Source organism: Dromiciops gliroides, chromosome 1 (assembly GCF_019393635.1).
Source record: "Dromiciops gliroides isolate mDroGli1 chromosome 1, mDroGli1.pri, whole genome shotgun sequence".
Lineage (NCBI taxonomy): Eukaryota > Metazoa > Chordata > Mammalia > Microbiotheria > Microbiotheriidae > Dromiciops > Dromiciops gliroides.
In genome coordinates this window covers 87,802,693-87,826,227 of record NC_057861.1, presented here as the reverse complement: position 1 = coordinate 87,826,227, position 23,535 = coordinate 87,802,693, and the positions used below count along the sequence as shown (strand labels likewise).

Sequence of the window (23,535 nt, the reverse complement as noted above, 5' to 3'; positions counted from 1 at the left end):
TCAAACCATGCTTGGGATTCAGTAGCTTCAAAATCCAGGTGAACTACCTCTTGTGAACAGACATTTGGCAGTTCTAGAGTGTTAAGAAAGTTGACCTAGGTTTTAAACATTCACGGGCTTCTTTGCTTGTTTTGTTTTTCTTGTTTGTTTGTTTTTTTGTCTGGACACTTGTCTTGCTCTAGTTTTGCAAAATCTTATTCTCCAAAGTATTTCTAAAATGACCCAGTATGGTCATGAATTGTAGGCATTAGATATATTCGAGTGCCTTGTAATCTCCACTTGGGTCTTTTGAATTAGACATAATGAATCAGAGCCCTTGATAAGTTAGAAAAGCAGGGGGGAAAAAAACATGGCTGACAGGAAACTAAGGCTGAGAAGCATTCTTTGACACCCAAGGTCTCATGCTCTCAAAGTAGTCATTCATTTTGGTCTACCTTATACTGTTTATAACTTTTTTTTGCATAGCAATGAAGGTTAAGTGTTAATTAATTAATTAACTAATCAATTAAGGTTAAGCCCAGGGTCACACAGCTAGTGAGTGTTAAGTGCCTGAGGCCGGATTTAAACTCGGGACCTCCTGAATCCAGGGCCAGTGCTTTATCCACTGTGCCAACTAGCTGCCCCTGTTTATAACTTTTAAAAATGTTTTTTATTCTCCTTCACTATCCTCATGATTCTTGCTTCTAACCACTCAGAAAGATTAGGAAATTGAATGCATACATAGAACCACCCTGCAAAATGCACCCTAATTTCTTTTTCTTTTACATTGTTGTTGTTCATCCTTCATTTTCACAAAGCACCCATGATATCATGATGTTGGAGTCAGGATACAGTGTGTCCAACTGTGGCCAATCAGACCAGTATGAGCTCAGATGGCTTTACTGCAGGCCAGGCAAAAATAGTCCATTTGAACATTTGGGATGGAGATGTCTCTAGATTTGCACATCTCACATTTCCTTTGTGCTACTACAATGCTGCTTTGCTAATGGAGTACAGCACCATATTTGCAGGCATGCCATGCTGGGTAGTCCTGTGCCAGCATCTCCCATGTATCACAATCAATATTAAAGTTCTTCAATGAGACTTTGAGATCATCCTTGTACCATTTCTTCTGACCTTTGTGTGTTTCCCTTTTGAGTTCTCTGTAAAACAGCCTTTTAGGGAAATGTACATTTGGCATTCAAACAATGTGCTCTCTGCAGTAGTTGAATGCTTGGCAGTTGGGTTCAAGAGGACCTCAGTGATATCCGGCACCTTATCCTGCCAGGTAATTTTCAGAATCTTCCTAAGACAATTCAAATGGAAACTGTTCAATTATATATTTTTAAGAAGGTGCTGGTAGGTTGTCCAGGTTTCATAGGAATACAACAGTGACATTCTTCTGATGACATAAGCATAAAGATCAAGTCCATGTGCATCTGTATCTGTCTGCTTGGACAGCTTCCCACCTTCCCCCACCCCATTTTTCCATATCAATTTCTGCTTTGTCCTTAGGATTTCATTCTTGGGACTTTTCCATTCCTCCTCCTTGGGGGGAACACAGTAAAATCTTAGTCTGTTGGATGCTAGCTATCTTTGTTAGAAAGCTTTCAAAAGATTCTTACATTCTGTTGTAAATTATTGTCCATTCCCTTTTCTTCTCCTCAGACTTCTATCACTTATTTCAACAAGCTGCTTCTCCGTTTGTAATGTAATTTCTTTCCCCACCCTCTCATTTGAGATCCAATACAGATTAGATTGGCTTCATATACTTTTTGTTCTAAGACTACCACTTTTGGGTAAGAAGTGTCAATCTACACAGTTCTGTCACATGGGGTGTTAGTTGTCATGTGAGACTGCCAGGTCCATGTAAGAATAAACAACTTATCAATGTATCAAATAAAAAAGGAAGTGCTACACTTCTGGATATATTTTTTCATGACTTCTGTTGCTGTTTACTGTGGTAACAGCTGGTGTTCTCTTCCTACCTACACCCCTACCATGGTCATAGAACAAGTAAAAGCATAAAAGAGGGGATAGTGTCTCCTATCTCTCACAATCAATGCTAAAATTCTTCAGAGAGACTTACAGAGTCTGTTGCTTCTTCTGACTTTTGTGTGAGCACTTAGCTTGTTAGTGCTCCAAAAAATAGCCTTAGGCAAACATACATTTGTTACTTGCACAACATAGCCAGCTTATTGGAGCTTCACTCTCTGCATCAGTTTTGTGGAAATTTATTGTGATTTGGAGACCCTGCCTTTGGGCTGAGATTAAAAAGCCTTAGGCCCTCAGGGGTTTTTTCTGTGTAAGAGGGGCTGGGGCCCCTCCCCCTCCACTTCAGTTGAGCAGAAAAGCCCCGTGGACCTTACAGGATGCCAGGTCAGATGGCTGGGGAAAAAGCCCCGGCTCCCTCCGCCCTGAGGGGATCTATCCCAGAGATCCCAGGCTCATCCAGGCAGGCCTCTGACACAGCCCTGCCAGGCCCCAGGCATGCAGAAGGAGGCATGGGCCCCTTGAGCCCTGGGTGTGGTCGAGCCCCTGGGCTGCAGCCCCAGTGCAGCCGACAGATTAGCTTGGCTTGTGCAGGGCTCAGGGAGCCCAAGGTTTGAGGGGAGAGAAGGAAGATATATACCAGGGAGTTAGGCAGTGAAGAAAGTTGGAGAAGACAGTGATGGAGAAAGCGAGAGAGGACTGACAGACAGCGGTTTGCAACAGTAAGAGGCTTTGCAGGGGGGTGGGCAAGAGTACGGAGCAGAGGGGCTTTTCAGTGAGGGGAACAATGCTAGAAGAAGGTCCATTGGTACAGAGAGCAGAGGACGCCAAAAAAGTTGCAGGTGAACAAGTTTGTTGGCAGAAAGTTTAAAGGCTGACAGGTTGTATTTTACTTTTGTTATCCTTGTTTCTACATTTAACTCTAAATTTATTCACCTAAATAAACCCTGCTTTGATTGTTTAATTAAGAGGCTTCTTAATTGTGTGCTTATCAATTTGGGAGTGGAGCAGTGTGGGGGAACTATATAAACAGCCCATATTAAATTAATAGCAATCAGATAGCCAGCCAGTTAAAAGTCCCCAGATTACTCCCCCCAGTTGGATTAGACACCAGTAAGTCAGTTTAAATATTTTACCATTTGAATGGCAACCACAAAGGGACTTATAACCCAAGTATTATTTTTCTAAAATTATAATTTTTCATATAAGTACAGTTATATAATTTTTCAGATTAGATTAGCTAAGTAGTTAATTTTTTTTACACAGTTCGAAGGCCTTCCTTTTTATTTTTTTTTAGATAGGCAATTGGGGTTAAGTGACTTGCCCAGGGTCACACAGCTAGTAAGTGTTAAGTGTCAGAGGCCGGATTTGAACTCAGGTACTCCTGACTCCAGGGCCGGTGCTCTATCCACTGCACCACCTAGCTGCCCCTGAAGGCCTTTCTTGAGCTCAATTGCCAAGGCTCAGTGTCCAGTACTTTATCTTGTCAGGTGATCTTCAGAATCTTCCTAAGATAGTTCAAATAGAAGTGATTCAGTTTCCTGATATTGTGATGGCAGACTTTCCAGGTTTCCTAGGCATACAACAATGAAGTCAACACAACAGTCCTGCTTGCCTTCAGTTTGGTAGCTGCCTAATAGCTCTTCTCTCCATGTTTTCCTTCAGAGCCTCCCAAATACTGAGCTAGCTCTGGCAATGTGTGCAACCTCATCTGTGTATATCCCTAGGAAATATACTGCTAAGGCAAGTGACCTTATCCACAGCATTCAGAATTTCTCCATGTGGATGGTGTGGTGCTGGCTAGTGGACAACCTGTTTTCTTGGTGTTAATTATCAGGCCAAAATTAGCACAAGTGGCAGAAAGTCCATATTCTAGATCCATGCCTCAGAGGCTTCATTGAGTGCACAATCATCAGAACAAAAAGTTTTCACACCAACTCTTCCTCCACTTTAGTCTTGGCTTGTAGCCTTTTCAAGTTAAATAATTCACCATCAGTGTGGTAGTTGAACTTGATGCCCTTTTTGTCCCTGTTGCAGACATCTAAGACTGAAAATATTATTCCAAAAATTATGGGATCAAGCACATAGCCCTGCTTTACTCCATTGGTGATTGGGAAAGTTTGAGAGTATCATCCAGAACCTATGCATGCATGTCATCATGAAATTGGCATACAATACTGCTGAACTTCTCCAGGCAACCAAATTTTGCCATGATCTTCCATAAGCCCTCATGACTGATCTTCTTCAAAAGCCTTCATCAGAATGTTGAACATTGAATACAGAACTGTTCTGCTCCTGGGCATTTCACCTGGAGTTGTTGGGCAGCAAACATCATAATCAAGTATTCCTTGGCCCTTTTTGAAGCCTTAGTTGCTCTCTGGTAGATGAACATCTTCCACCAGCCTATTAAGCAGGAATCTGAGAAGAATCTTACTGGCAATGACTAAGAACTACCTGTGAACGTCACAAGAAAACTTATTTACTTTTCTTAAAAAAACAAAAACACATATCCCATATAGTACCTCCTCTTTCCCATGTGATCAAGGTACAAGATTTAGTCTATGCCATCATCACCTAGAGGAAAGTTAAAGGGTATGGATATGTCTCAGCAATGGAGAAACTTGGAGGCTTGACTTAGAGTAAAATAGTACCCAATCTATTGAACTACTTGCCATGCTTCAGACACAATAGCATAGAGGAAAGAGTACTGTTTCTAAAGTCAAGGCTGCATTCCAAATCCTACTTCTGATATCTTTTACCTCTGTGATCTTGGGAAAAAAACACTTCTTTGGCCTTCACTTTCCTTTCTAATAAATGAATATGGTTGCAGTAGCTGACCTGGGAAATTTCTGCCACCTTTGTCATGAATCCCTTTAATCCCATGATCCTGTTGAAAATATGTTTCCTTGAGCCATGGTGCTATTCCAACAACCTCCAAGTAGAACTGGAACCCCCATGCTGCATTCAATGAAGTTCCACATGGTATTCTGTACTGGGAAGATCTGGGATACCTGTTCCCAGCAACCTGGCTGACTAGACTAAGGGTCATACTACATTTCTTCTTGGTTCTTTGTAGCTTCTTTCTTAGACCAGGTAGAAGTGTTAGGTTCACCTTATGAAGCTGCAGGAAGTTTTCATTCCAGAGATGACTAGCTGATTCTTTCAATTTTCACTTGGGCTTGTGAGAAAATAATGGGATTTTGCAGATGGCCAGGGGCCCCACCTGATTGATTTGGAATTGATTGAATTGGGTGAGACTGACAGAGTGACTAAGAACCTACTTAATGTTGATTAAATTGAGACCACACCTGGTTGACCCTGTGTTGTTCCCAGAGGCTGTGGACTACAACTTCAACATGAGACCACCCTCAAACAATCAGTTTGAAGGACCTCCCCTTCTGGGGGAGGGAGACAGGAAGTAGGAGGTGAGGCTGGCTCCCTGGGTCAGCCCTTTTTGTTCTGGGACTTCGGGTTGGTGGCAAAGAGAAAGAGGGGAAAGGAGATGGGCTTTTCTTGCTTTACTTTCTGTACTCCATATGTTTCTCTTTACTCTTTAATAAATGCTTAATGCCAAAAACTGGTGCTGATGTTTCTAGCTTATAAATAAACCTTAGCTAGTTCTCCCCACACACATTGACGGGTAGAAACAAGGTGACCACACATTAGATTTTGAACAGCACAGGCTTCTGGTTCTAAGTTCTGGGCAGCTATCATTTTTTTTTTTTACGGGGCAATGGGGGTTAAGTGATTTGCCCAGGGTCACACAGCTAGTACGTGTCAAGTGTCTGAGGCCAGATTTGAACTCAGGTACTCCTGAATCTAGGGCCGGTGCTTTATCCATTGTGCCACCTAGCCGCCCCGGCAGCTATCATTTTTAATAAAATTATGATATGCAGACTCTTTTCTGATCATGGTTTGCATATGATCTGATGTCCTACTTTCTCTCAACCTGTTTTACATATCTATTGCTTTTAATATTTCTTAAATTTTCTAATATTTTCAATCCTATTTTAATCTCTTTTCTTCGGTTGTCTTCTATGTGACCCATGCTAACTTCCAGGGCCTTCAGTTGTTAGGTGAACTTTTCCACTATCTGTCCTAAGGTAGCAATTTTCCATGACTTCCTACCTTAAAAAATATTTCCTCCCTTAATTTTCCATTCTGTATCTCTTGTTTCATTTCTTCTTGGTATTCCTGCAGTCATATATAAATGTTTGGGGTTTTTTTTCTTCCTAAGGACCTGGACTTCTGTGGTGTTACTATCCTTCAGAATTTACTCCCCATGGTATCTCAGATTAAGATATTTCCTTCTGATTCATTTCATCCATTTTGGTGATGGGGGCACCTGAACCTGGATCAACTTTTCTAATTAATGGCATCAGCAGAATCTGCCTTGTGACAGGATAGGCCCTTCTTTTAAGGGACTCCAGGGTTGTTCTCATGCTGGGCTCTGCCTCAGATCCTTATCTTCTCCCACATTGTACCCTCCCCCCTTCCCACCACTTTCACCTTCACCTCTTGCTAGATTCAGGAACTATTTTCCTTCTGGGTTCTTTAAACTAGTGTTTCCCCCGACCCACCTGAGGCGGTTTTCTCCAACTGAGCTTCTGAAGCCACATTATTCAGACAATGCTCTATTTGTGCTTGGTTTGAGTGCTGTTAGGCTCCTGTAAGGAAATGCCTTAAGACTCCCTCAGGATGCCCCAGGTTCCTCTTACTGGTAGGATTCTTGCAGCCATATGCTTCAGAAAAAACTTGGACTGGGTTCTAGCACTTCACTACAAAGATCAAGCAGAGAGTATTATACAAACCTACTTGGAATGCCTTTTGTTTTTGGACTTTCAATTTATCCCTGGGGCTAATCTATTCCAGGATCTCTATAGAAATTAAAAGGTTGGGTGGTAGTCAAGAGAAATAGAATTGCCTCTAACCAGTGGCATATTTTGAAGTCTCAATGGAGTATTTGTAGGAGATACAGAGTCCTCTGCATCCTAGCACATTTCCATCTTCTTTTATTCCATTCTTAAATTTTAATGCCAAGCTCACTAGGCAGGAAATAGCAATAAGAAATTCTTCATGCAGATATGAAGGTCCTAAAAGGAAGGAGAGCAACTTGACAAGTACTTTAGGATTAAGTCATGAAACTTTGAAGGCACCATAGAGCAACTACAAAGAGAAAATTTCCCTTTCTCTCTTCTCTACTATCATGATATAATAGCTTTAAATCTTCACATCCATTGAAATCTTGAGCCAGTTTCCATAGGCAAACATGGACAAGATGAGAACCAGAATTGGGGTCATGAGGCTAATAGTCAAACTAAATCAAAATGGCATTATTGTATAGCCCAATTGGTGTCTATCTAGCTTACTTGAATGGGTAGGAAAGAGCTGGAAAGTATGTGGGAAGCCAGTAGTACATATCCAGGCATTCATATACATAAAAATAGAGTCTTGGTTGTCTAGTGTAACTAATTCCAAACCTCTGTAGAAGGACACATTAATATCACTTTTCTAAGGAACTAAAACAGTCCTACCCCTTATGGCCAGAAATCATTGCAGTGATAAAGATGAAACTTCTCATAGCCTCTTTGAGAAGTAGCTGACATAGTCAGGAGAACTGTCTTTCATCTCTTCAATGCCGGTGTTGAATATTCTGTTTCAAGAAGTAAATAGAGGAAAATAGCAGTAAAGTGCAATGGTGGTATCAAGAGAACTTAAGAAGTGCTGTATGGCTGATTTTGTAAGCAAAGTCTGCTGCTGTGGAGGGGATATCAAAGACAAAACCCCAGTCTTTCTGAGGTCCTCATACTCCTCCTTTCATTTGATCCCCCAATTTCAAAACAATTCATGTCAATAGTCAATTCCCTTAATTTTTTTTCCTGAAATAGAAAAAAAATTCTGAAAAGTATCATCCTTGAATTGGCAAACAATTCTCCAATGCTACATGAGCTCCAGTTTGGCTTACCTCTTGAATCTAACTCACTGACATTGGGCAGAAGTTCTAACGATGCAATTAACTGAGATTGATAGGCAAAGAACCTTTAAACTCTTGCATTAATTAGCCAGCAACTGAGCCTAATATACCATTGACAAGAAAGATGCTGAAATGAGAATAGGCCAAGCTCAACTGTTTCTTAAGGAAACCTCATGCAGTTGTGTCACAGATATGAAGGCAAATGATCCCCTCAATTTTTGTAGGGCAACAACTAATCATAATAGATCATGAATCAACATTAGGGAGATCTTGGTTTCTAACTCCAAATCGAGGTTAGTACCTCCTAGAGGACAGAACTGTGGCTAAATATGCCAGGACAATAAACTTCAGATGGTCTTCCTCCCAATAGTGAAGACCCAAGCAAATGTCATCCCACCACGTGGGTATATGACCATGGATTGTCAGTGATTGTGTGAGAATTAGCTATTGATCCTGTGTTTTGTTTTACTCTAAGTAATTTTATTCTGTAGCCCCACATAACAAACCTCAGCCTGTGTCTCTAAGTGAAGAAGTTCATGAGTTCAAAAGCTCATTCTTTCTCTGAGTCGGATGCCAAAGGTTGAAGTTCTCCAACAATTTCTGTTAAGGAGAAACTCTGAGCTAGTCTAGAAATTCAGTACTCTCATAACACTCTAAGGGAACTGTCATCCTAGCACCACCAGTAAATCCAAGGCATTTGTGTTTTATCCTTAAGAACCCACATTGTCCCTTCTTAGCCTCATTCTTGCAAATTAAAGGTGATTTTATCTAATTCATAGGCACCTGTGAGTAGTCTACTCCAGGTTCACTTCCTCAGGATGCAGCTGGGTGTCAAATTGATAGGGTATTCCTTTAAGACTGAAAGGAGTGGTCTTCAACCCAGGTGTGCCAGCCAAGTATAGGCTTTTGTTTTGTTCTTTTTTATATATATTTATACAGATGAATTGCATCTTCAATTCTGAGTCTTTTGTCTATTTAAGGCAATCAAGAGGTCTGCTTTACTGGCTGGCTGCACCCTGCTAATAAACCTGTGGGCTATGGCTGGGGCTCAGGTGTATAATGCCCCCATACCAATGGATTTGAATTATGCTAGCCAATTAGCTTTGAACAGTGTGTAAGGGCCACCTCTCCTCTGGTCAGTAAGGGGTTTTCACTCTCTTGGCCTGGGATGCCAGAGGAGCTAGTCCATCCGGCATTCCCTCTCTTCTCTCTCTATCTGGGTAATACAGGATCTCTGAACTTTGGGGAGCCATGTGCTCACTCTCTATGGTGCTAGGACTTTTTGGCTTGTTTTAAATTCAGTCGCCTCTTTACTAACATTTAATATGGTTTGATAATAAATGCTTAATGGCAAAAACTGGTGCAGTAACCTCTAATTTATAAATAGCATTATCTTGGAAATCCCTGCTAAGTTCCCCAAAAATTTAGAACAGAGACAAGTATACCCCCAATATTTCAATTTAATGGATTTTTTTCAGGGCAATGAGGGTTAAGTGACTTGCCCAGGGTCACACAGCTAGTAAGTGTCAAGTGTCTGTCTGAGGCCAGATTTGAACTCAGGTCCTCCTGAATCCAGAGCTGGTGCTTTATCCACTGTGCCACCTAGCTTCCCTACCCCCAATATTTCAAATGACATACATTCTAAGGGAACTGTCATCCTGGCACCACCAGCAAATCAAAGACATTTGTGTGTTATCCTTAAGAGCTCATATTGTTCCATCTTAGTCTCATTCTTGCAAATTAAGGATGATTTTATTTAATTCATAAGCATCTGTGAATAGGCTACTCCTGGTTCACTATCAGTAGCCTCAGAATGCAGCTGGGTCTCAAATTCTTAAGGTATTCCTTTAAGACTCAAAGAAGTGATCTTCATCCCAGGTGTGCCAGTCAGTTTCATGCTTTTTATGCTATTCTTTGTTCTATACTTATACAAATAAATTGTATCTTCAATTCTGAGTCTTTTGTCTATTTAAGGCAGAATGATGAATAGGTCCTATGGTTCTGATCTATACATACATACACATACATATGTGTATTTATCTGTTTATATGTGCATATACATATGTTTGTGGATAGAGCACCAGTCCTGGGTTCAGGAGGACCTGAGTTCAAATCAACCTCAGACACTTGACACTTACTAGCTGTGTGACCCTGGTCAAGTCACTTAACTCCAATTGCCTCACTCAAAAAAAAAAAGTAATTATGGAATTCGAATCAAAGATTTTCCCACTTCAACTTCCTCATACAGAAATCAACCAGTGAAGGACATCTTGCTCAAAGACTTACCCAGCCATGAAAGCTCAGGTCTAATCAAAGCTAGTAAAGTAATTCTATATTTGGATGAATGGGTGGATTCTTGCCCATTTTGTTTACTCTGGGACAGTTCTAGGGGAAATGTGGATTCTTCCTTTTGTCTGACAAATGATACGGAAATTGACAAATCTCTTTAACCAAGATTTGGGTGTTCAATGGCAAGTACCTTAAGACCTTCATGGGAATATATCCCACTTCATTGTAACATTCATTCTCTTTCATTACTTGTTAACAAATTAGAGTTGATTTTTACCCTCAAGTGCACCCCCTTTTCCTTTTCCTTTTTTTAATTAATAAAAATATTTTATAATTGTCCAGTTACATACAAAGATACTTTTCAACATTTAGTTCCAAATTTTTCTCTCTCCCTTCCTTCCCCCTTCCGCAAGAGAGAAAGTAATCTTATATAGGTAATATATGTACAATCACATCAAACATATTTCTGCATTAGTCATGTTGTGAAAGAAGAATCAGAAGAAAAGGGGAAAACCTCAAAAAAGAAAAAAAGAAAAACAAAAGTAGAAACAGAAAGGTTCATTCTGGATTCAGAATCCACAGTTCTTTTTTCTGGATGTGGATAACATTTTCCATCATGAGTCCCTTGGATCAATGTATTGCTGATAAGTATTAAGTCCATCACAGTTGATCATCACACAGTGTTGCTGTTACTATGTACAATGTTCTCCTTGTTCTGCTCACTTCACTCAGTATCAGTTCACTTAGGTCTTTCCAGGTTTTTCTGAAATCTGCCTGCTTGGCATTTCTTACAGCACAATAGCATTCCATTATGTTCTGAGTAAAATTATATGTGGTCACCCTATTACTGTCCCAAGTTTAGAGAAAATTAGCTGGTGTTTATTATATATTTGTTACTTAGAAATTAGAGACTACTGCACCAGTTTGGGGACATTAAGCATTTATTAAAGCATATTAAGTATTAGTAAAGATGGAGCACATGGCCCTGAAAGTTAGGAAAGTCTAGCTAAGATCTAGGGGAGAGAATCATCTGCGTCTTGCCTCCTTGACTGTTCTAAACCGAGAGAGATCAGAGAGCATAAGCTCTCTGAGGGAAGAACAAAAGGTGGACCTTACACACTGCTTAAAGCTAATTGACTAGCATCATTCAAATCTATTGGTTCACTGGATTTGATGGTGGTTGATGTCAGACCCCAGAGAACAGATCCTCTGGCTGGAACAAGGCTATCAGGTGGGTGTGGCCCAAAGTCAGCCAAGTGGGACCTGGGACTGTGAATAGGGATTAAAACCAGTCTTAAAATGTCAGACATTTATGCCCTCAAGTGAGGGGGTCTCTGAGAGTCCCAAAACCCCATTATTTTGTCACAATTACATTTATATATCACAACTTGTTCAGCCATTCCCTAATTGATGGGTATTCCCTTGATTTCCAATTCTTTGCCACCAAAAAGAGAGCTGCTATAAATATTTTTGTACAGGTGGATTTCTGTTCCTTTTTTTATGATCTCTTTGGGATACAGTCCTGGTAGTGGAATTACTGGGTCAAAGGGTACGCACAGTTCCATAGCCCTTTGGGCATAGTTCCAAATTGCTCCAGAATGGTTGGATCAGTTTACAACTCCACCAATAATGCATTAGAGTTTCAATTTTTCCAGAGCTTCTCCAGTACTTATTATTTTCCTTTTCTGTCGTATTAGCCAACCTGATAGAGTACACTCCCTTTTCAAAAGATTTTGTAAATATTGAAGATTTGATAGGCTTCCTGTCTTTGTTACCAAGGGGACAATGAGCCTGTTTTGTTGACAGCTTTCTAGACAGTCAATGAAAGTTATTTTAATTTACCTAGAAACTCTGTCTCTTAGAAATTTTAAATAGTAACAAAGTCAACTTCATCAATCCCTTAAGTGTTTAAGAGCAAGCTAGACAACCTTCTGGGATCAGTATACATGGAGATTGAAGGTTAGCTCTATAGCTAAAGAGGACTAACTAGATTTAGTCAGATTTGAAGACTTAGAAACTTTATTCCACAAGAGACCAAAACAACCCCAATCCATCTAGAATCATTTGGCCAGAAGCTATTACAATTGTTGAAGATGAAGTTGGTCTGAGTATGTCTGAGAAAGTATCTCACATATGGTCAAACTGATTGCCTGTTGAAAAAAAAACAGAAAGAAAGAAAACAAAAAAGGGGGGAAAGGATTGCCTGTTATATATTTTGTCAAGCCTAATGTCAGAACTATTTTATAGGACTGTACATATTAGTAGGGTTTATTCATTGTTCAATTGGGGGAGCAGTATGAGAGAGAGAGAACTTATAAAAAAATTTTTAAAGACTTGTCTCCTTCAATTTGGTATTAGAGGCTATACTTCAGGATAGCAACAGGAGGAAATTAATATAAGCCCTGTCACTGGGAAATTTGGTGGATGGGGGTGGGGGTCCTTGGGTATTTTTCTTTAAAGAATTACAGCCTCTCCCACACAAATCCAATTAGAATACCATTGTTTTTTTATTTAGGTACTAGTTTTATTTAGGTACTAGTTTCTGTCTTGGGGGGAGAGTGGGAGAAAAAAATGAGTACTAAAAATCCTGTGAAAACAAATGTAGAAAACTATCCTTATATGTAACTGGACAATAATAAAATGTTTTAAAATAAATAAATAAATATTTTTTAAAAAAATAGTTGGAGTTCATTTTTACTTAAACTTAAATCAAGGATATTTTTACTTAAAGTTTGTTGAAAGGATGTATAAACTGCTATTCCACCTCCCAACAAATGTAAAGGGAAAATTATCACACCTCTCTACACTCCTCAAGCCAGTTTTCTATTTATTTATGGCCCCTCATTGGGTGACCCTCAGTCCTCTTCTTTTTTTTCTTTCATTTATTTATTTATTTATTTGTTTGTTTATTTATTCATTCATTCATTCATTCATTCATTCATTCATTCATTCATTCATTCATTTATTTATTTATTTATTTATTTATTTATTTATTTATTTATTTATTTATTTATTTTGCGGGGCAATGGGGGTTAAGTGACTTGCCCAGGGTCACAGAGCTAGTAAGTGTCAAGTGTCTGAGGCCAGAATTGAACTCAGGTACTCCTGAATCCAGGGCCGGTGCTTTATCCACTGCACCACCTAGTAGCCCCTGTCCTCTTCTTTCTTAATGTAGGTTTTGTCACCGCCTCAAGATATTTGCATGGCCAGGTACTCATTTCTTCCTCACATCACAGTCCTTTATTCAATGTCTTTAGGGCTTCTCCTCTCCTCCCCACTCTTGCCAATGCTTTGACCTAACTCTGTGCTCCTTCAGTTCTGAGAGCCTTCTCTTGTCTCTCCCCACCCCCAGACTTTTTCCCCAGGCAGCCTGTCCTATGCCCTAAAACTTGAGCTACTCCCCTCCTTCTCTTGACTCCTTTCTGAAGGTCCAATGCACAGTTCCCTCTGTTTCTCCTGACTGTTCTTTCCCTCACAGTCCCCTGCCTCTCTTTCACCTCCCTATTCTCCTGATCCAAGCTGGTTTTCACTATTTCTCAGCCCATCTCTTTCTCATCTCCTAGGTAGCTCCTTCTTCTACTTTTACTCCCTCCACTCTAGGTCAGTCCTACCCACTCCCAGCCATGTAGTTTCCATTGCTGTCCTCCCTGGGCCTGTCCTGATCAGTTTTTTTTTTTCCTTTCTGGTAATCTCTATCAGATTTTTTTTTGCTCCCTGATCTGGCTCTCACATCTGCAGTCCTGATGCTGGTCACCTCTTTCTCACTGCTATATTGCTGCCTCCTCTCCTGGAGCCCTTGGTGTGGCTTTCCTTATGACGTCCTCTGTCCTCCCCCAGGAACTTGAGTCAACTTGGCTCCTTTCAATATGATGGTAGCTTTTAATCTCGAGTCATCTTAATGGACTCTTGTCTTCAATTTCATCTTCACTACTATCCACATCAAGGTCCAGCCCTACAGCTGGGTTTTCCTTCTTCTTTCACTCTGATTTTGGGTAAATTTCCATCAATTGGAACTCTTTTGTCTGATTTTAATTCACCAGACTAACCCCGTGGCTTCTCCTTTATCTTAGAGCTGGCTTCCTGAATTTTCATCTAGGTACTTCCTCTTCAACTTCTTGATTTAAAAGGTACCTATACAATCCACTGAGATCTTTCTGCTTGGTCACATCCAGATAAGCCTCCAAGGCAGTGGCTCTCCTCTCTCTTTCAGATTCCTCAGTTCTTTCATGAAGCTTCTTGCAAGCAGATGTCACAAATGCCATCAAATTCTCCCTTTTCCATTTCTGGTTCTCTCCATATCATTTTCTCTTGTTCCTTTTTTCTTAACTGTTTTTAACATCTTAACTGTGGCTGAATCTAAGGCTTTCTGTCTTCTACTAAAAGCTATTTGGGATGACTTTCCTCCTGCTCTAATTCACTATAAATACACGATGACCTTTTCTGCTGGGATCTTCTGGATTTTATATTTGGTCTGCTTCATCACTTGCTCCTTGAAGCTTTCTCTCTGAAGGGTGTCACTCATGGAATCATTAGTCATTATCAAATACCAATAGCTTCTGCAAAATAAGATTCTGCAATTGCTCAGGTTTCTTTGCAAAATTAGCCCATACTGACTGCCAGAGACAGCCATCTTGCTCTGGCCTGAGCTCAAGACCACGCTCCAGTAGAACAAAGCTATCTGAGGAAGCCATAAATTGCACCCTCCACTGAGCTCCTTTCCTCTGGTTACTGGTTAGGCTGCTGAAGCTGGGGAGATCTGATTCAACAGTTGCAACGTGCTTTTTAATTTTTTTTTCCTTTTTAGACAATAAGAATTATTTGGAGTCTTTTTTTAAGGTTGCAAAGGTGTCAACTTAGAGCCTTCTTCCCAGAACTTGGATGTATCCATTTTGATTATGAGGGAAGGGGGAGGAGGGAGACCCTGGATCCAAATCTTTCTGAATCTTCCAAATAACACCTTACATTAGATCCCAAAACTTGAATACAACACACATCAACAGTCTATTCCTTTTTCAGTAAGGATCCATATAATTTCAACTCTGAAGAAATCCATATTTGAGGAGAAATTAAATGTCTATAAAGCGTCAAATAATTGTCCAGTGCTGCATCATCTCCAGGTGTGACAATTTACAATTTGAATGACACACCAATATTTGATGAAATGTATAAGGAGACAATGCATGAGGATGGCAGACAGAGAGCTTTTAGATTTCCCCTTCTTAAAAGAGATTTGGGGGCCATATATAGATATGGTCATAGGACCTTACCTAGAATATCCAAGAAGTTCTTTCTCAAGCATAGATGCAAATTACCCTCAGAAAGCAAAGCCCAAATCTGGGAAGCAGGAATTCTAGATTCATGGAAAGTAAGTTATTCATTGACTCTTTTAAAGGTGGGTAACCCATGTCCATTATCACCTCTATTATTTAATATTGTACTACAAATATTAGCTTTAGCAGCCAGAGAAGAAAAAGGAATTAGAATAGGCAAGGAGGAAACAAAACTATCACTCTTTGCAGATGTTATGATGGTATACTTAGAGAATCCTAGAGAATCAACTCAAAAATTATTTGAAACAATTAACAACTTTAGCAAAGTAGCAGGATACAAAATAAATCCACATAAGTCATCAGCATTTCTATACATGACCAACAAAGTCCGGCAGCAAGAGATAGAAATAGAAATTCCATTTAAAGTAACGGTAGATAATATAAAATACTTGGGAGTCTACTTGCCAAGACAAACCCAGGAACTCTATGAACACAATTACAAAACACTTTTCACACAAATCAAATCAGATCCCCAAAATTGGAAAGATATCAATTGCTCATGGATAAGCCGAGCTAACATAATAAAAATGACAATTCTACCTAAATTAATGAACTTATTCAGTGCCATACCAATCAGACTACCTAAAAATTATTTTATGGAGCTAGAAAAAATAACAAAATTCATCTGGAAAAACAAAAAATCAAGAATATCAAGGGAAATAAAGAAAAAAATGCACAGGAAGGTGGGTTAGCTGTACCAAATCTGAAGCTCTACTATAAAGCGGCAGTCATCAAAACTATCTGGTACTGGCTAAGAAATAGAGTGGAGGATCAATGGAATAGGCTAGACACAGGAGACACAGTAGTAAATGACATTAGTAATGTAGTGTTTGATAAACCCAAAGAATCCAGCTTCTGGGATAGGAATTCAGTATTTGACAAAAACTGCTGGGAAAACTGGAAGATAGTATGGCAGAAATTAGGCATAGACCAACATCTGACACCTTATGCTAAAATAAGGTCAAAATGGGTACATGATTTAGACATAAGAGGTGATACCATAGATAAATTAGGAGAAGGAATAGTCTACCTTTTAGATCTTTGGAAAGGAGAACAGTTTATGACCAAACAAGAGAGAGAGAATATTATGAAATGCAAAATGGATGATTTTTATGACATTAAATTAAAAAGGTTTTGTACAAACAGAAGCAATGCATCCACAATTAGAAAGGATGCAGAAAGCTGGGAAACAATTTTCATGGCCAGTACTTCTGATAAAGGCCTTATTTCTAAAATATATCAGGAACTAAATCAAATTCATAAGAATCCAAGTCATTCCCAATTGAGAAATGGTCAAAGGATATGAACAGGCAGTTTTCTGATGAAGAAATCAAAGCTATCTATTACCATATGAAAAAATGCTCTAAATCACTATTGATTAGAGAGATACAAAGAAAAACAACTCTGAGGTACCACGTGACACCTATCAGATTGGCTAACATGACAAAAATGGAAAATAATAAATGTTGGAGAAGCTGTGGAAAAATTGGAACTCTAATTCATTGTTGGTGGAGCTGTGAACTGATCCAACCATTCTGGAGAGCAATTTGGAATTATGCCAAAAGGGATATAAAGCTGTGCATACCCTTTGACCCAGAAATACCACTTTTGAGTCTTTTTCCCAATGAGATCATGGAAAAGGGAAAAAGACCCACATGTACAAAAATATTTATAGCTGCTCTTTATGTGGTGGCAAGGAATTGGAAATTGAGGGGATGTCCATCAATTGGGGAATGGCTGAACAAGTTGTGGTATAGGAATGTAATGGAATTCTATTGTAAGAAATGATGAGCAGGAGTTCAGAGAAACCTGGAAAGACTTGCATGAATTGATGATGAGTGAGATGAGCAGAACCAGAAGAACATTATACACAGTATCATCAACATGTGTTGATCAACTGTGATAGACTAGATTCTTCTCATCAATCCAATGGTACAAGAAAGTTCCAAAGGACTCATGATGGAAAAGGGTCTCCAAATCCAGAAAAAAAAAGGAACTGTGGAATATGGATTGGACTATTTCTTTTGGTTTTGGTGCTGTTGTTTTTCTGTTTCGAGGTTTATCCTTTTTCTCTGATTCTTCTCTTACAACATGATTAATGCAGAAATATGTTTAATGTTATATATATATATATATATATGTATATATATATATATATATATATATATATAACCTATGTCAGATTAGCTGCTGTTTAGGGAGGGGGGACAGAGGGGAGGGAGGGAGAAAAATTTGAAATTGGAAATCATATATAAACAAATGTTGAAAAACTATCTCTACATGCAACTGGAAAATAATAAAATACTTAAAAAAAAAAAAGGTAGGTAGCCCTATGTTGCTAAAATTTCATCCCTTCTTATGGCTTGGAAGTATGAAAGCCAAGCTGCTGACCTGGTCTTCTAGGAAAGGTGACATAGCTTCATAGAATCTTAGCATCATGAATGCAGTTGTGGTAGGTTGTCAATACAAGCCTTTCATTGAGATACGTTTGTTCTGATTATTAAGACAACATCCCGTATTCATGAGTCTGCTAAAACTGAGTCTGTTATGGCTGAAAGAATGCTATCTCAGAGGAGAGTTTTGGGGCACTTGAAACTGATCTGTCTTGTCTTCCTTAATAGTGAAGAGGGCTCTAGCTTAGGCATCCTCATCCCCATCTTATTACAAACAGGGACTTTGAATGACTCTGAAAAGCATTAGGGGAAATAGTGATTTCCCCAATTTCAAGAATTTTAATTGTTGGGATGCTCTTGAATTCTTCTACAGTGTCTAGGGTGGCTTCTCTAGGACTCACTTACAAGTTTCAAGTAGAGAAATTACATTATTCTGGTTAGGTTTAATGTTATGGTGTCTCTGTCTGTGTCTGGGATATAATTTGAATATGATCTACTTAGGACCATCTCAGTGTCAAATTGGAATTTATCACATACCACGTGGAAGTCTAAGGGGGAAGACTGATCTGTATGAGTCCCCTACAAAAATTCATAAATGGGAAGTTTGGGTGGTTTCAAAGTGGCTGGTGAGCACTCAAAAGGCCAATTTCAGGTGGAGTTGCTATATCTCAGGCTTGTCAACTGAAGCTTTGACTCAGACCAACTTCATTTTTGTCTTTATTTCTGGTCTAACAACATATGTTTGGTCTTGATTACAATTTAAATAGAAAAGCATTTAATTGAGGCAGGATAACTAAGTATTAGGGGGGAAATTTCACTTATAGAATAAGTGAGAAATGGTTAACATCTTCCACAAACTTGTGAACTCCAAATCCAAAGTGGGAGAATTCATGCATGACTGCCTCTAAAAGCTCCTATATATGGCAAATGATGTCTCTGCTTGGGGACTCTGTCCATCAGCCTTTCCCAGTGAAGGCTAAGAAGCCCACTCTGAGATCAATAACCCACACTGGGGTGACTTTCCTATGAAGCTCTTGTCTTAGCAACTGGGCAACTCTTTCCTTCTCTTTGGGAGCAGTACTATAAGGTCACCATAAGGGGAGTAGTACTACCATTCCTCCTGAGACTAGTCAAAACCTCTTCTGCTCTGTTAAGTGTCCCACGATATGTTGAAACAAGACAGGGCCACAGAATATTGGTCTGTTTGTTTTGTTCATTTATTTATTCATTTTTATTTTTATTTTTTGGCATTTTCTAAGTTTTATTAAGAAAATGAAATCCACTGTGTTCATTCTCAAGGAGGTGATGCCTGGAGTCCTAGGGAGGAAGGTCCTGGACTTGGAGCTTCTGGGGCTCCCAAAGGTGTTAGCTGGGAAGGGCAAGGCCAGGCCACCTGGTACTGGGTAAAGGGGAAGATAGGGTCATTGAGGGAATCCATTCCAGAAGCCTAAAATCCATATTTGGCTTGGGTCTGGCGATGGCTGAGCTTATTGTCTGACCAGGCTTTCTTGAGTTCCAACTCTTGCTCCTTAGCCTGGTGAATCAGATATGTGATTTGGTGTTTTCTCCTCTGCTGGCCTGTTGGCTGCTCACCCTTCTTCTTGCTGAAGGACTTCATGGTTTTTCTTCTGTCAAGGACTTGGCCATCCACTGCTGGGCCCCACTGAGCTGGTCACCCCCTTTGATCTCCACAAAGTTAATCTCCGCCCTTCCCTGGTTCCTCTTGCCCTGAAGCCTCTTGAAGGCCTCATCCTCAATGAAAGAGGTATGTGGGGTAATCTCCTGGGGGGAGGGGGGGGAGCTAAGGCTCGATCAGACACAGGGTAGTAGCCACTGCTGTAATAATCCTGAGAGTAACTGCCAGTGGTACTAGCATCACCATATGTAGGGAACTGGTTGTAGGGCTGACTGCTGTAGTCCTCCCCAGGCACCCAGGGAGCCCCACTTGAGCCAGCCACCATGTTGAATTCAAGGGGAGCTTTGGCCCCATCATCCTGGAAGACAGACTCTGGCTCTGTGCCTGGGGGTGGCTCTTCAGAAGCAGCAGGGACAGGTGATGGGGATGGCTCAGCTACAGGAGGCTCAGCCTTGTCTGAAAGGGAGAAGAAGTTCTCAGGGGCTACTTCCTCATCACTGTCATCCTCCTCTTGTTTGATCCCTTTAGTCACCTGTAGGGCAGCACTCTTGGCAGCTGCTTTGATGGCTGAGGGTGATGGGGTAGTGGTGGAGGCCCCCCACCACAACAGGGGGAGAGGAGGAAGTAGAAGCTGCAGCTCTGGTCTTGGGGGCCAGTTTGGAGAGCTTGGTGTCAGCAGAGTCATCCCTGGGTTTTCTAGAGAAAGCACAGGGCAGGAGCAATCTGCTAGTCTCTTTTGTGTTCAGATTTTTGGGCTGGGGAAGCAAAGCTGATAAACCTGTCCCCTCCCCAGATCCCTGAACTGTTTTCTTCTTTGTGGGTTCGTCTTCTTCTGAATCTGAATCTCCGTGGTGCAGCTCTGGGGCCGGGATCCTCACCAGCTCCCTAGTCCTCTTCTTTGGCTTGGAGAGCCTCAGAGAGGGCTGGGTGTGGCCAATTGGAGAGGGCAGCTTGAGACCTGGGGCCCAAGGTAGGGGCAGCCTGAGCCAGAGCCAGAGCCAGAGCCTTTTGCCCACCCTCTCAGCCTCAGCCAGACTGAGGCCCGGGGGCAGGCAGGAGCCACCCAGGCTGGAGGGCAGTGAGGCCAGGGGCTGCAGTTTGGGGTCTCTGGCCGGTGGAGGCAGGGTCTTCGGCAGCTGCAGAGGTGGGGACAGGAGGGGAGGACCCTTGGGCAGAGGGAGGGAGGGGAAGAGGACTCCCAGGCTGGGTCCAGCTGCTGGAGCTGAGGAGGCCACCTCGGGCTCTGCCTCCGGCTTGCTCTCTTCACTGCTGGCATAGGTGACTAGAGACATGGCACTGCTCACCTGCCTCTGAGGCTCCTGAAGGAGCAGCCTAATCTCAGCCAAGGCCCGGGATGCACAGAGGCCTAGCAGGAGGAGGGGAGAGAGACAGGAGGCGGGAGGATCTGCCTTCTCCACTCTCAGAGGCCTGAGCCTTGGCTGAAGCCCATGGTAGCCAGTGCTTCCAGACCTGGCAAAAGCCTCCCTTTATTATGGGGCTGGGTAGGGGGCGGGGTAGGGGATTAAGAAATTCAGAGAAGTCCTGGGGGAGCAGGGCTGAGTTCAGTTGGATAGCAGATCTTTTATTTGTCAGGATGGTAGTCACCCGCAATGAATGCTGGAATATCACCAAATGGTCTTTCTTGATCACACCTGTGGCTCTTTGTTATTTATTCCTTGAAGCAAAAAATCTTTCTCCTGACCCTCTAACTACCCTTTATACAGGAAAATCTTTTCCCCTTATTTTTTTTTTTGCACTGTGTTCAATGTTTCTTCCTATCTGGATTCCAAGAGCCTGACACTAGAGTTCCCTCACCCAACTTGTTTTCTCTTTGTGCTCTTCTTGAAGCATTTTTCTTCCCATGAAACCTGCAATTTTTATTACAACAAAACTTAATCTGGCAATGTTTATAATTTTGTTTTTGTATTTGAGCACATCTTATAAGTAGGAATCTGAAATTCCTTAGTGCGAATCTCATCCTCCAGATGAGAGATTGAAATAATGCTAAGTATAAAAAAAAATTGGGTTCTAATATTTTTTATTGTATCTGAGTTTTATATGTAACAACTGGATAACATATAATTGTAAATTCTTTGGTTTAACAGGTTGCAAATTTCATCAAACACATGTTTTTGAATTATCTTTCATTAACTGATTTGGTTATAGGCAAAGTAATATAAAGTTGCGTTAAGATCAATTTTGTAGATTTCTTTTTCTACCTGAGTGAGAGCATTTAAGAACCTTGGAAATCCTTCTCTGCATTCACACCTGAGATCACACCTTAATACAAAGCTGCATCAAGATGATGTCCCAAGAATCATCTGTAGATGAGACTTTCCAGAGACTTAAATGGACATTGACCTACCTTTTAAAGGAGATTGCCCTCTTTAGTTTTTTCAATGTCTCTCTCAATTTTGTTTTCTTTTTCCCCATCACATTGTTAACCATCATAAGCCCCATAGTTAAGAATCCTTTGTAAAATATTTCTAATATTAGTTTCATTCATTGAGGAAATGGTAGTTTCTCAACAAATCAGATGGGGGATTGTGAGAAAATAATTATTAATAATGGATTTCTTGGGGGAACCAAGGGATCATTTTCAGTCCTTTCTCCCCCCATTCCAGAAAGTCCAGTTCTTGAGGAACTTCAGCAAATCTTGTCTGGGAGAAGCCCAAAGGAATAAAAGAAATGGAGAGAGATTCTTTTGTCTAGCCCACTGAATTGATGGGATTAAACCATAACTAGATACTGAACTTCACCTTTGCCCTTCAGCTGATGTTTTGCATACTCTTCCTGAGGTCTTCTGTAGAGTTCATTTTAATTTGGACCACCCTCAAGTCATGTCAATCTATGGAATTCAATGATGCTAACCAATTAACATTGATCAGTATTGTAACGATTGGAATAACGCCACCTGCTGGATACTTACTGTAGAAAAGTTCTGCCCATGAAGGGAAAGTCTTTGAGGGCAAGACCAGGAGTCAGGAAGTGACGCGGGCTAGTGGGAGGAGGAAGGAAGAGACTGAGCGCCAGTGGCGTTATTCCAATCGTTACAGTATATAATGACACACCTCTATTAAAAGAGGCTAAAACACTTGGCAAATTTAATTTATAAAACATACCCATAGCAACTAATTATAGAAAACACAGTAGTAGTAATAATTTTTAAAAATAATAGGCCTTTCCTTCCTGTAGGACTGATTTTCATTAAGATCTTAACCTGCCCCACATCCTGAATAGGTAAGAAATTCTATTCTGCTAGTTATTTCCATTCTTGCTCTACCCTCAGTCTTATCCTTTTTTGAGATTAATCTAGCTCCCTAACCATGTCCCACTTGTCCTAATGAACTGGGATTTACAGTACTTCTCAGTTTTCCCAGATGCTATTAGCTACATATTAGTCATTCTTCAAATTGTGTAAACAATAAAATGGAAGCAAACAGTCCCCAGGACTGACTAAGCTCTTCTTCCTTGGTATTCTCTCTTGATTCTCTTTATCCCAGTGTTAGAATTCAGATCATTCATGGCATCTAAGTTTCAAATGTGTTCAGTTTGACTTGTAAATAAAGAGTCTAACCTTTCCTTTAGTATTCCCTTGGCTTATTTCTATCCCTAAAATGTTTTTGTCTAGTCTTGGGCAACTGACAGATGCCAGGCCAATTGAACTTAGCACCCAGGAGGATGTACCATGTCACGCTCTTTATAGTAAAAGTCAGACTAAGTGGGGGTGAGGATGAGTTAGAGAAGGTGGCTTCCATAGGAAGAGTGTGGGGCACTGGCCAAAAAGGCCATCAGACCATGGATTCAAGTATGCTGGGAGGGGACTACTTTCTCTACCCTGCCCTTCTCAAGGTTTCAGCAAAGGGTTTAAGGATCCTTTAGATGGCAGATACCTGAATGGACATGTTCCCAGGTGAATAAATAAGGTGTTGTGAATGGTTC

General features: G+C 40.6%; 1 protein-coding gene and 1 pseudogene across 1 annotated transcript; both read right to left on the bottom strand.

The window, feature by feature from the left end:
* Positions 1-13,841: 13,841 nt before the first annotated feature.
* On the bottom strand, positions 13,842-14,864 carry LOC122746020 (annotated as a pseudogene).
* Positions 14,865-19,404: 4,540 nt separating this feature from the next.
* On the bottom strand, positions 19,405-20,885 carry LOC122740186 (proline-rich protein PRCC-like). The gene is given in 4 exon segments (XM_043982085.1): positions 19,405-19,583; positions 19,586-19,751; positions 19,754-20,194; positions 20,196-20,885. Coding segments are annotated over 4 exon segments (1,476 nt in total).
* Positions 20,886-23,535: the final 2,650 nt, after the last annotated feature.